Source organism: Corythoichthys intestinalis, chromosome 12 (genome assembly GCF_030265065.1).
Source record: "Corythoichthys intestinalis isolate RoL2023-P3 chromosome 12, ASM3026506v1, whole genome shotgun sequence".
NCBI lineage: Eukaryota > Metazoa > Chordata > Actinopteri > Syngnathiformes > Syngnathidae > Corythoichthys > Corythoichthys intestinalis.
This window is the reverse complement of record NC_080406.1, coordinates 43552570-43566867: the sequence shown is the minus strand read 5'-3', so window position 1 is coordinate 43566867 and position 14298 is coordinate 43552570. Positions and strand designations below refer to the sequence as shown.

At 38.9% G+C, this 14298-nt stretch overlaps 1 protein-coding gene across 2 annotated transcripts; it reads left to right on the top strand.

Moving 5' to 3' along the window:
• Positions 1–202: 202 nt before the first annotated feature.
• LOC130927593 (ankyrin repeat and SOCS box protein 9-like) lies at positions 203–12199 on the top strand. Of its 2 annotated transcripts, XM_057853537.1 has the most exons (7): positions 203–266; positions 332–411; positions 4361–4468; positions 4549–4600; positions 4658–4792; positions 8849–9040; positions 10145–12199. In XM_057853537.1, the coding sequence occupies exons 1-7, from the start codon at positions 230–232 to the stop codon at positions 10270–10272; spliced, it is 732 nt and encodes a 243-aa protein (XP_057709520.1). In that variant the 5' UTR covers positions 203–229; the 3' UTR covers positions 10273–12199. The 2 variants fall into 2 exon arrangements, with proteins under 2 accessions (XP_057709520.1, XP_057709519.1); XM_057853536.1 differs by having other exon boundaries at positions 4549–4792.
• The last annotated feature ends 2099 nt before the right edge of the window (positions 12200–14298 follow it).

The window sequence follows — 14298 nt, the reverse complement described above, 5'->3', positions numbered from 1 at the left end:
ACCAAACGCCTCCGGTGTCTTTCTCGGTGTCAAATGTCAAGGCAAAAATTCCAACCTGCTCGACAGGCCTTCTTCTCTTTTTCCGGCACCTCCATTGGTCGAAACACACCCGTGACATTTCCTGGTGGGCAAGTCGCTAGTCTGAACAGGAAATGACATCACAGTGCCGCAGGGCGTTTTGTATAAGGAGCAGATGTGTTTTCAAAAGTAGAGCAATAGGAGAAGAAACATGTCAAGGGTTTTCTTCTCCAATCCTCTGATGAGCGGTGAGTGACGCACATTTGTGTCGATTACAAGCATGTGACGTGCACATTTGTGTTATCCGCACAAGATGTTGAAGCTGACTGGAGTCCCATTCATGATGCGGCGTTCAACGGACGCACGCTGACGCTGAAAAGGCTCATTGAGCAGGTAATGCTTCACTTGTAGACTTCCTGCAAGTTTTAAATATTAACAAAGAGTATCCAGTAAAAGTACAACTGCAATCTGTATTTTTTTTTTTTTAAGATGACACTTAGAATGGGAGCAGAGGTAACGGTTAGATTTACTCCGTTACATTTACTTGAGTAACTTTTTGTGTAAAATGTACTTCTAAGAGTAGATTTACAAAACCATACTTTTTAATTTTACTTGAGTAGATTTGTGAAGAAGAAGCGCTACTCTTACTCCACTGCTTTTCGGCTACACTTGTCATTACATTTTTCCTATTTAATCTACATATTACATTTTTACTTTTTTTCCTTGCCATACACGCCAACAGTGGCTCTACCAGTTTCACTAATGAGACCTTGCAAGAATAATCACATGACTCCATTCTACCAATCAGATTCAAGCTAACTGGTTTATGATCACGCCGGCCTGTCCAATCACAGTGTCTTTAAAGCACAGCGAAAAATTAAGTGTTTGACCACCGCGCTGCCGTCAACTGGACTTGAAAGCCCAGATTTTAATCGCTCTTCCAGATTTTAATCGGCACTGATTGACCACGAAAAACTGAATAGTGCTTCATTTCTGTAGATTTTTTTTTCTCTCGCCAGAATCCAATGATTTTTTTTTTTTTTTTTGTATTTCTTTGGCTTAAAGTGATTATGTAACAGGGTATAGTACTGTATAATAACACCAATTCATATAGATAACTTTGTGCTGAGACAAAAAATACAAATGTTTAAAAACAGAAAAATCAAACAGCTTAAGCAGTTACTCACAACGTTACACATTACTTGAGTATTCTTATGACAAAATACTTTTTTACTTGTAATTAAGTACATTGTTTGGATGACTATTTTTACGTTAACTTGGGTAATAATATTTTGCAGTAACGCTACTCTTACTTGAGTAAAACTTTTGTCTACTCTACCCACCTCTGAATGGGAGTCAATTTAACGCTTTCAGTGCTACTGACGATTACAGAAGTCGAATTTAATGGCGTTGCATAATCCTTCTGCTGTGAACTTGAATGATTTTATCACTTTTAGACATCCAATCCATTTGAACTGGAAGGGATGGCTACAAATACACTAGGGTTGTTCCGATCATGTTTTTTTTGCTCCCGATCCGATCCTGATCGTTTTAGTTTGAGTATCTGCCGATCCCGATATTTCCCAATCCGATTGTTTTTTTTTGCTCCCGATTCAATTCCAATCATTCCCGATAATTTTTCCCGATCGTATACATTTTGGCAATGCATTAAGAAAAAAATGAATAAAACTCGGACGAATATATACATTCAACATACAGTATATAAGTACTGTATTTGTTTATTATGACAATAAATCCTCAAGATGGCATTTACATTATTAACATTCTTTCTGTGAGAGGGATCCACGGATAGAAAGACTTGTGAATTTGTATATTGTGACTAAATATTGCCATCTAGTGTATTTGTTGAGCTTTCAGTAAATGATACTGTAGACATGCCCAAATGCATGATGGGAAGTGGAACCATGACTGTGCGTAGTGCTACCAATTGATATATCTTCTCTGCGTCTGCAAAGATCAATTGCTACCTTGCTTCCCTACATTGCTTCCCATGATATTTCTAATCGTAGGGAGAGGGATTGTAAGGCTTTAGCTAATTGAAAAAAGGCTCCAAAGGCTGCCAAAATTCACTCTACTCATTTTACGCTGCCTTTTATCTCTCTATATAGGTAAAATGGCGCTATTACAGATTGAGCGCGACAATGTGTGAGTGGGTCGTACAGCGCATGCATTAATTGCGTTAAATATTTTAACGTGATACATTTTTTAAAAAATTAATTATCGCCGTTATCAGGATAAATTTGATAACCCTACTTTAAGCCTAAACTAATGACTCTGGATGAGTGTAACATATTATGTCTGTAACATTAAATACAATTAGAAAACGATTTAATTAAAAAATATATATCTATATTAAAAAAAGGCATGGCTGATATTTTTTTGCCGATTCCGATACTTTGAAAATGACGTGATCGGACCCGATTATACATTTGTTGATTTGCTGCCAGAACTCCCAGTTCAAATGGATTCTATCGCCATCAATGGCTGCCAATGAAAGGAAGGAAATGTTTAAATAACAATAATACATTTTATTTCTAAAGCGCCTTTCAAGACACGCAAAGACACTTTACAAAAAATGGGAACACAATAGCTCAACAGGAATAACAAAACAATCATAAAATTAGATTAAAAGCAGGATAAGAGTATATATAAAGTTTAAGAGGTCAGGATAAAACTGAGATTAGGATCATGGTGGGTAAGAAAGGGTAAACAGGTGTGTTTTGAGTTGATTTGAAAAGTGAGAGGGTAGATATATTGCGAAGATCGAAGGGTAGGGAGTTCCAGAGCTGGAGGGCACAGTGGCTAAAAGCTCTGGAACCAAAGGTGGCGAGACGGACACGGGGGACCGAAAGGTGGAGGTTAGAGGAAGAGTGAAGTGAACTGGGAGTTAATACAGAGGAGATTGCATAGGTTGGGAGGGGCCAGGCCATGGAGTGCTTTAAAGGTAATTACAAGGATCTTGTAATTGATTCTTAGCTTGACAGGGAGCCAGTGAAGTTGACGGAGGATGGGGGTGATGTGGTGGTTGGTGGGGGTCCGAGTGATGAGGTGTGCTGCTGAGTTTTGGAGGAGCTGCAGTTTCTAAAGGGACTTATTTGGGAGACGGAAGAGCAGTGAGTTACAGTAATCGAGCCGGGAAGTGACTAGACTACAGAAAAGAGTGGAAGCGGTATGGCGGGTGAGAGAAGGGAGGAGATGAGAAATACTGCGAAGGTGGAAGTAGGCCGATTTGGTGATGTTGTTGATATGCGAGCGGAAGGAGAGCGTGCTATCGAGGATGACACCCAGACGCTTAACCTGAGTGGAGGGAGAGATCAGTACATTGTTGATGGTAACAGGGAAGTTATTGTCATCAGAGAGTGTGGTGTTGTTGCCTACAAGGAGGACTTCTGATTTTGAGCTATTGAGGAGGAGGAAGTTGGAGGAGAACCAAGAATTAATGTTTTCTAAACAGTGGGTGAGGGTGGAAGGGAAGAGGTTGGTTTTGAGGAAATGTAGAGCTGGGTGTCATCCGCATAGCAGTGGAAGTGAATGTTTTGTTTGCGAAAGATGGAACCGAGGGAGAGAATATAAATGATGAAGAGGAGTGGCTCCAGGACGGAACCCTGGGGCACGCCAGCGGTTACAGGGAGGGATTTTTTTGTGGGAGCCAAATTTGACAAATTGTGTGCGGTCGGACAGGTGGAAGTGAACCTAGAATGGGGTGTGTGGGTGAAACCAAGGGAGGAGAGCCAGCAGAGAAGGATTGTGTGAGAAATGGTGTCGAAGGCAGCAGTGAGATCAAGAAGGAAAAGGATTGATAATAAATCAGAGTCAGAAGGGATGAGGAGGTCGTTTATAATTTTAAGTAAAGCTGTTTTAGTGCTACGGGGGGTGGAAATCGGATAGAAACTGCTTGTAAATGTTATTAGTAATTAGGTGGTTATGGAGTTGGGTTGCAACGGTTTGTTTCAAGAATTTTGGAAATGAAAGGTAAGTTGGAAATGGGGCGGAGGTTACTGAAATTGGTGGGATCCAAACCGGTTTTTTAAAGAATGGGCGGGATGGAAGCCGATTTGAGAGATGAGGGGACTGTACCAGACATGAGCGAGGAGTGAATGATATTAATGATGAGGGGGACAATTGAGGGAAGACAGGTTTTGATGAGGGCAGAGGCTCAAGATGACAGGTAGTGGGTTTGGATTTAGTAATGATGTCACAGATAACCGGGCTTAAAGGAATGGTAAAACTGGACAGTGTGCTGTTGAGAGGGACATGAAAGGGAATGGAGTCAGTCCCCTATTGCTAAAGTAACCTGATTTTGTTGTGTGTGGTCAAACAGGGTGCCTGCGTGAACCTGAGCACTTTGGATGGGGCCTCCCCCCTCCATGTAGCGTGTGTTGGAGGCCACGCGGCCTGCGCCAAGCTGCTACTGCAACACGGTGCTAATGTCAGTCATATTTGTGCTTATTCAGCACATGCTCATCTATGAAAAGTCCTAATCTGTTTGAATTCATTTGCTATCATAAGGTAGACTGTCAGTCTTTAGATGGCTCTCCCATACATGTAGCAGCAGCAAAAGGTAAGCGTTTCTGCATCGGTCATGCGTCTGTCTGTATTGTGACTGTTTTCCACACAGGTTACCTAGAATGCATTGAGACTTTAGCGCAGCACTGTGCCGATGTGGATCTGAGCCTGGGTCGATCTGGCACCCCGCTTCATGTTGCCTGCATTAATCAGCAACTGAATGCTGTCAAGAAGCTGCTATATCTTGGTAAACAAACTGATGAAGCAATGCACTGAACTACTGACACTGGATTTAGTCAAATAAAATTGTACAGCTTAATTTTCATAAATTGTTAAAAAGAATACAGTGAGGAGCAGAACTATTTGCACTCCTTGTGATTTTGCAAGTTTACCACTTTGAAAATAGTTAGAGGTCTGAAATTTAAATCAAAGCTGCATTTCCACTTACAGAGACATGATCTAAAAAAAAAAATCTGGAACACACATTGTTTGATTTTTTAATTATTTGTTATTTTCTGGGTTTCATAAGTAATTATACCCCTGAGAATCAGCAATAATTATGACACTCAAAAAGTTGTCAGTCTACCTTAAAAAAAGTCCACCTTAACGCCATGAGTAACCACCCGTTTGAGCTCATAGTTGTCACCTGTGCACCCCACAGTCAATCATAATCCAACTGCTACCATGGGCAAGACCAGAGAGCTTTCGAAAGACACCAGGGGAAAAAATTGTTGAGCTCCACAAAGATAGAAAAGGCTATGGGAAAGTTGGAAAGCAACTTGGTGAGAATAAAACAACAGTTGCAGCAATTGTTAGAAAATGAAAAAGGCTAAACAAGACAATCTACCTCGGACTGGGGCGCCATGTAAAATCTCTCCTCGTGGGGCATCACTCTGATGAGACACTGATGAGAAAAGTGAGGGCTCAGCCTAGGACTACACGGCAGGAGCTGGTCAATGATCTGAAGAGAGCAGGAGGCACAGTTTCAAAGGCTACTGTCAGTAGAACACTACGGGCCAATGGTTTAAAATCATGCCATGCTCAGAATGTTCCCCTGCTGAAGCCAGTACATGTGAAGGCCCGTCTGAAGTTTGCCAGGGATCATCTGAATGATGCAGGGGGGTCATGGAAGAAAGTCATGTGGTCAGATGAGACCAAAGTAGAACTTTTTGGTGCAAACATTACTCGTTGTATGTGAAGGAAAAAGAAAATGAGTACAATCCCAAGAACACTATCCCCACTGGGAAGTATGGCACTGGAAACCTCATACTTTGGGGATGGTTTTTAGCAAATGGGATAGGACGACTGTACTGTATAAAGCAAAGCATGAATGGTGAAATGTATCGTCAGATTTTGAGCCAAAACCTCCTTCCCTCAGTCAGAGACTTGGAGATGAGTCGTGGCTGGATCTTCCAACACACAGCACACAGCCAAGCTGACCAAGGAGTGGCTGTGGAAAAAGCATTTCAAAGTTCTGGAGTGGCCTAGCCAGTCTCCAGACCTCAATCCATTCAAAAATTTTGGGATTAAGATGAAACTTCGTGTTCCTCAACGGCAGCCCCGAAACCTGACAGATCTAGAGAAGATTTGTGTGGAGAAATGTGCCAAAATTCCTGTTTCCATATCTGAAAACCTGGTGAAGAACTGCAGAAAGCGTCTGACCTCTGTAATTGCAAACAAAGGCTTCAGCACTAAATATTAGCACTGATTTTCTCAGGGGTACAAATACTTACGAACCCCAGTAAATTACTAATAAACTATTGAAAAATCATACAATGTGAGTTCCAGATTTTTTTTTAAGATTATGTCTCTGTAAGTGAAAATGCATCTATGATTGAAATTTTAGACCTCCACCTATATTCTAAGAGTGTGAACTTGCAAAATCACAAGGGGTGCAAATGCTTCTGCTCCTCACTGGATATAATTGTATTATTTTTAAGTAGAAAGTAAATAAATGGGGGGCTGGGAGTAGCGCTGTGGGGAACACCAAATGAAAAGATATTGGACCAGAATTAAATCAGCAAAAAAAAAAAAAAAAAGGGAATGAAGCCATTGTGTTTAGAGGATTGTCAATACTGAATGAAAAGCAAAGTACAGATCGTGGAAGTAAGATGCCAGAGTTCTTTTTCTCAGATAGTCAAAATCAGGTTCTCATATGGCGATTGTGTTGCATGCTGTTGCTGAACGTACCGTGTGAGAGTGACTGGCCGCGACAGGCGGAGCATCTCGGGGCGTTTTGTGAGTCTTGCTCTCTTGAAAGTGGCGGTTTATAAGACAGCATCATGTATTCACTTTGAAACGTTGTGAAAAAAATGAATGGGAAAAAATTAGCATACCTTTAGCTTGAAATATTTACGTAAAATGAATGATAAATGCCTGATTTTTTTGCTTTTAACCAAGAAACTGGACTATTTTATGTTCATATCCATAGAAATTTTGGGATGTACGCATTTAACTTACAAGAATTTTCAACTTAAAAAGCTCTTTGTTTTGTGATGGCTGCCATGTTGTATCCATACACAATAGCGTAACTATACATTGAAATGATCAGGTAATTTTCGGCCAACTGCTCGTTTTTGGGCAAAAAATGAGTCATTTAGACATTTCTGCGTCCATACAAAAAATTTCAATATAAAAACGACGAGAGCCAGATAGCCGGCAACACGTGCTGAAGCAATAGGAACATCAGAATTAAACCTAAATAAGTTATTATATGTAGAAAAATGCAAATTTTGCTTTTGTTGAGTAAAATTAAGATGATTTGGCATGCTTTCCTCAAGTGTTAAGTTTCTGATGTGAGTGATTTATTTCGCTATTTTGGGCAAAAACCCATATATGTTAAATTTTGCTATTGATCCTGAAAATTTAGGTGACTATCCCTGCATTTGGTGATTTTTGTGCATCCAGTGTAAAATTTGATAATTTTACAGCCATTTTAAGTTTTGTTATACTTACATTAAAAAAATAATCAGGATTTTATTAGGGAACGACTTCGAATTTTTTTGTCGCTGCTCATGGAGACTTATATATGCCCAAGGCTTTGGTTTTGAAAGTATTTGAATTGTAACTTTTTGAAAATAGGCCTCCTACCGATCGGCCTCGAGCCCCGTGTCCCGTCACCTTATAGTGAAGTCTGTGGTTTAACATGTAAAAATAATGTTATGCTACATTATGTGCAGCTTCACAGCACCACGCTATGATGCTCAACGCTCCCTCCCCTCTCAGGAGGAAGGTATTTCCTCTCCTATGTGTCCAATCAATGAGTGCAGCATTTGTCTACGTGATGCTACACGGAAAATCCGGTTGAGCAGTGTGAATGCTGAACTTTTTCAGCAACTCATTTGCAAGTGTTGCTGCGAGTCAACTCTCCAACAGGACTCAAATAAGCCCCCAATATTTTCAGAAAAACAATCAATTCGAACCAATGGTGTTACCAGGATGCCAAGTGTGGGTGGGCATTAGTCTTACCTGGGGGGACGAAAAAAAAAAAAAAAAAAAAGCTACAATGCTCAAGTAGGTCGAAATCCAGCGTAGGGGTACTGCACCTTCAAACATGTTTTGTTTTCTGCTTAAGATAACCGTTGTTGTGATTTGGTCTAAACAAATAAAAGTTGATTTGATTTTGACTTAGAACACATCCGTAACTGAACAGTATGGACATGCAGGTGACAATGTTTTTTTTTAGGTAACCTACCCTCGGTTTTATTATTGTTATTATAGTTATTCATTGTTCCGCAGCCCCTTTGAGCTCAATTTGACCCCCTCAGAATGCTTTAAAATGCACCAAAATCGGCAGGCAGGTCAAGTCAGGTGCAATCTCTGATAGTGTGTAAAGACAAATTCCAAATACACTATGTAGCGCCCCCTAGCAGTCATTCTTTGTCCCGCCGACGCTTTGAGCCCTACTTTGACCCCCTCAGAATGCTTCAAAACTCACCAAACTCAACAGCCAGGTGAACACTGGTGAAAACTTTTGATAAAATGTAAATAAATAAATAAATAAAATCAAAGTGTAGCGCCCCCTAGGAACAAAACCAACATTTCATTTTTTTTAAGGCGAAAGAGGAGGTAACAACGCAAAGGTTAAAACCATACGCGGTGCTCAGACTGCCGTTACTACTACATCCAGTTTTCTTTGGCTGGGCAGAGCATGTCCGTGGGTGGGCACTGCTCACCCCTGCCCCCCCCGGTAACGCCCCTGATTCGAACGATGCTGGCAGCCCCTCCCAGTCAAAATAGATTAGATGTCTTGTGCCGTCCATGGTTCCTAATGCCCTCTTAACTCTGGTCTTCTCACTTTCAGGCGCCGATGTGAATAACTGTGCGCCGGGCGAGTCCCCTCTGCACGTGTCTGTGCGCACTCACAATCCCGAGATGGTGTCGGTTCTACTAGAGTACGGTGCCGACACCTCCCTGCGAAACTCGGACAGCAAACGGCCGGGGGATCTGGCACACCCTGGCAGCGACGTGGAGAAGCTGCTCACTCAAAACCGAGGTATTCGAATGTTCTAGACAAGGGCGTAGGTTTGCATAAGGACGGTAGGGACATAACACTACCAACTTTTCAGGAACCTTATTTACATTATATAATGACTTCAGTTATATAGGTCATTTAGATTGTCTTCCTATATTTTGTAAGGGTAGAATTGATCCTCCCATTATTAAGTAAATTACAGTAATTTCATTATGTTCAGATTTAAATTGACCCCTTTTCAGTCGCTGAATGTGCCAGTCCATTTTTTTCCCTCAGACACACATTTGATTGGCTGATGACTTAACACCCCCCCCCCCACACACACACACGCAATCACAGCCCAACAGAAATACAATATGCCGCCTCCCCCGTCCCCTTAAAAGCCGAGAAATATTAGAAGCATTTTTCCGCAAGCAGCAGCCACTGTTAGTAATGTAAAAAGACGTCAATGTTGCGGAGGTGGGGAACACGCCACAAATTTTGCTACTGCTACAGTGCTTCAAGTTGATTTTACTCACTTAGATTTCTTGAAATAAGAAAAACAGCTAGCTGAAAATAAGCTTAATAGACTTATTTTAAGCAAAAAGTTTGTATCTTTAATCTTAAAAGAAAAACTCATTTGTCAGAAATTTTCTTAATATTTTTCAAAACACTTTTGAAAGGATTTTTTTATTAGGTGAAAAATGACCACCTTTTGTAGTAATAAATAGTAGTAAACAGTAATGTTTACTTACAGTAAGTGGAAGAATCTGACGCAATAATCTGTTAACTAGCCTTTAACACTCAAAAATGGAGAAAATTATTTGACTAAATTTACCAAAAATTATCAGATTAAGGCCTTATAAATTTGCAGTGTGAAAGTTAGTATAGGTCTATACAGATTTATTTTGCATTAATCATTTAGCCTATCAATTAATTAGGTTCATAATGGTGAGAAATGTAGCCCTGAGCCCCATTCACCAAATATGTTTGGTCTTATTAATGTCCCCAGCAAAAAGTGTACATGCAGGTTATATTGTTCTATTGTCCCTACCAATATTAAGACCAAACCTACGCCCTTGGTTCTTGAGTAGGACTTTAAGAGCCAGAGCTTGGACTTTTTTTTTTTTTTTTTTTGACCATCAGGAATCCCCACGCTGATGCAGCTGTGCCGCCTACACATCAGGACGGTTTTAGGCAAAAGAAGGTTGTGCATCGTCCCTCACCTCCAATTGCCCGCATCACTCAAAAACTACCTTCTATGGAGATCCTGATATCACCAACAGAGGGCGCGCTCGTACAATCTTTGAGGACAAACTAGATTTGGAAAAGATGTTCAACTGAAGGTCATCAACTGATCGCCAGCATGTTCTATTCATGAGCTGCTGGCACACTTTTTGGCCTTTCATCTCGTCTTGTTGATGTTCCAAAAAGATTTTGTTGGGGCCCCCCAACAGGCTAAGCTTGAGCCTTTCAAGATGAATTTACATATTTTAGAGAGGAATATTTTCGCCACAGGCGCTTTTACTTTGAGATAAAATCTCCATTTTTTGGGAGGTACCTTTCACATCAATTTTGTGAAATTACAAAGATGGCTTGAATATTTGTATTTTATATACCTGGTTTCTCAAGTTAACTCATTGGCTGCGATAGACAAGTGATAGCGCAAATAGTTTAGACGTCTATCGCCGTCAATGGCACGGAAACAAAATGTTTCAGCGTTTCATAGGAGTTTTAATGTTTTTTGTCTATATGTGCCCGTTGTTTGGCAGAGGTTGGATTAAAGTCCTGTAATATTTATAGAAAATTGTGATTTTAACTGAAAACATTTGTAGATTTCCTCACAATTTCTCACATATTGCTATATCAAAGATTGGGGATGAAGTACAACAGCAATAATAAAGTTTAGGAATTATGATCTGCATTTTTTTTTTTTCCCGACTGAACAGGGTTTTTTTGGCAAAACATATTAGCAAATTGCAATATAAGGAAATTTTAAGTTAAAATAAAAAAATATATTTTAAATAAAACTAAAATAAATGCAGTACTTTAGGTGAGTGTAAAAAAAATATTCTAAATAAAACTAAAATAAATGCAGTACTTTAGGTGAGCGTAAACCCACAGCTAGAGCTTAACATTATCATCAGAAAAATAATTGAATTATTTTCCATAAAAAGCACATGTGTATGACTCTTATCATGTTTACATTATAAACACATTCTCTTTCTCAACACAGACAGTTGCCAGAGAGAAAAAAAGTGTTTTACCACCGCTTCGGCAGCCACCCTCTGCCAACATGTTTTAGATGTCGGTTGGCCCTTCTCTAAGCTGTAGCCGTCTGTAACTTTACTGTAGCCGAAGTATTCCCAATTTCCCATACCAGCGATTTCGTTTTCTTTAATGGGGGAAAAGTTCAGTTTCATCTCCTCCATCCATCGTGTAGCACTCACTGAGACTTATCAACAACCAGTGGGGGAGGGTTGAGCCTTGCAGCTGAAAGCGAGGGATTTTCTCCCTGCATTTATGGTACATAAAATGGGCTAATACTTAGGGACGGTATGACGGATAACTTTTGCATTTTTGAAACCGTGACTTTTTCATACCACAGTATACCTTGAAATGGGTTATCGTCAAATACCTTAAATATGAGAAAACAATTGGTAAAGTGTGAGTATGTGACCAAGAAAAGAAAGTGATATAGTTTTGAATTTTTTTCAAATTATTACCAAAACTGAATTTTCCTCCTGAAAAGTCTCTCTAAAAACCTTTAAAAATAATGTATTGTGCAATCAAAACCTACTTTAATATTGTAATGTTGCTTATAAAACTAAATCACAAATTCACGCAGTTCATTATAATTGTGCATTAACAAAAAAGTGAAGCCTGTTTTTTTTTTTTTTAATCTCTGCTATTTGTACATATACTACTGGAAATACCACTACATATGCTAACACGCCATTAGTAGTATTACTAATGCATCATAACTTTACCGAGTGGACACCATTTAAGGAGGGGATACACCTAATAATCAACAGTGTTGTTAATCTTACTTTAAAATGTAATGACAATTACATATTATTTATCCCAAAAAGTAATTGACTTAGCAACTAATTACTAAGTAAGTAATTAATTAATCAGCAAAGTAACCGACGTCACTTTTCATGTTCTATGCATTATTACATCGCACATTCTATAACAACTTTCACATCAAAGATGTCAATATGAACGGATTTTTTCTTTCTCAAAAAAAAAAAAAAAAAATATATATATATATATATATATATATATATATATATATATATATATATATATATATATATATATATATATATACGATACATATATACGAGTGTAACGGTATACAAATGCTGTGAGGAAAAAAAAAAAAAAAACCTTCTTGTTTTTCCTGTTGTACTGAACCCGCATTGAACCCTGACCCCCGTATCGAGGTACGCACTGAACCGTGACTTGTGTGTATCACCACACCCCTAATATATACTGCATATATAGATTTTTCAATATGCAGTTGAAGCTCTGAATCTCTTGCCTCTCCTGTCTTTGCTCTAGTTTTTTTTTTTTTTTATTAACCCACAATGTTCACACAAGGTTCATGGAAACATAACTCAAGAAAAGTTTAGGGCAGATGACTACGTATTTTTGGTCATTAAAAAAAAAAAAAAAAAAAAAAATCCAAATTATTCTTACATTGTAGCGTCTACAAGCACAATACTAATTTGGTGATGAAGATGCATACTTGGCAGAAAAACAGTCCGCTATTTTCAATAAATTGTACCCGCTTTGACGTCATCAACTGTATGTTAAAAAAAAGTTGCCCAAGAGTTTAAGATGACGCTCGTCACGCTAAATGCGAACAAGAACGCGAATGCTATGCTAACACTCTGAGCCACTTAGCCAATCATCACCACGTTTGCATCAGCGTCACCACACCCTTCCCTCATCCCGCTCTGCTCTCAGACAACTTGCACTTCATTCAACCAAATGATAGTAACGAGCCCCTTCACATCCTCAGTAACGGTAACTGTGTTGAAAGGAAGGGAAAATTAATTACGACTGAAAAAAATAACGCCGATATACTACAACGTCGTTATTAACAACACTGATAATCAATAAGACAGGATTGCTACCAGTCTGCCGCTTCAGAATGGCTTGGATGTCTATCGCCGTCAATGGCAGCCAGAGTCAATTCATGAAATAACAAAGCCAATAGAAAACAATATACATAAGCTATTGTTTTTTTTCTGCCATCTGCATGATGAAACTGAATGGAGCAACTAATGAACATGGAAACAACGGTGGATACGGGATAGGACCTTAGGGAACACCACGGGTAAAATAGCCTACCCCAAAAACGGCCAGCACAAATAATTATGAAAAACAGATCATCAACTGAATACAAACTAAGCATATTCAGTCGATTAAAGCCACTAGTACTTGAAATGTTGAGTACATTTCAGCGACTCCGCCCGGAAAATCCTTGGACTTAAATGCAACACTCATTCATTTTCTATTGATCCCTCCTCCCAAACAGACTCAATGAGTACATGCTGAAACGGCAAGTGATGTGATGTCCGGAGGTCACGCTGACTTTGAGGCGCCTTTTGAGTTGATGTCAAATTGATGCAATCGAGGGGCTCACGTCTCCCAACACAGACTCTGGAATTAACGACAGCTTAGCTATTGTGACCATTAAAATGGCTTCAAGGCTGGGACATCACTCAAGTTGGCAATTAAAGTTGTTGTCTTGGAGCAGAACAGAACTAGAAGGAAAAAAATACATAAAATTATAATAAAAACTTTGAGGAAAGAGAGGAAGTATTCACTTAATGACACATTTTTTGATTTAATGCAACGTTTTTATTTTCTGGTGGGTTTTTAGGGAGAATTTTGAAAAAAAATTGACAAAAAGTTAAAAAGATTAGTGCATTAAAAATGTGTACTAGTATTTTAAGAAAGAATATTTGAAAAACAATTTAGAATTTTATGAAAAAAAACAAAATATTTGGTTATTTTTAAGACATACAGTATGTATTTTTTTTTAGATTTGTTAGATTCATAATTGGAGGGGAGTAGTAATGCGTTACATGTACTCCGTTACATTTACTGGGGTAACTATTTGAAAAAAATGTACTACTAAAAGTAGTTTTACCAAGTAATACTCTTTACTTTTACTTGAGCAGTACAAAAGCAGTTTTCACTATTCAAACAAGGAATTTTTCCAGGAATTTTTAGAGGGCACTCATGCTCTTTGGAGGAATAATGCTCCCCCTTTTTTTTTTTTT

What these genes read in the sequence shown, in the direction of transcription:
- LOC130927593 (XM_057853536.1), top strand. Translation starts at nt 230, where the DNA reads ATGTCAAGGGTTTTCTTCTCCAATCCTCTGATGAGCG. An exon ending in TGAAAAGGCTCATTGAGCAG is followed by an intron (nt 412 to 4,360) that starts GTAATGCTTCAC and finishes GTGGTCAAACAG; the next exon opens with GGTGCCTGCGTGAACCTGAG. An exon ending in CAAGAAGCTGCTATATCTTG is followed by an intron (nt 4,793 to 8,848) that starts GTAAACAAACTG and finishes TCTCACTTTCAG; the next exon opens with GCGCCGATGTGAATAACTGT.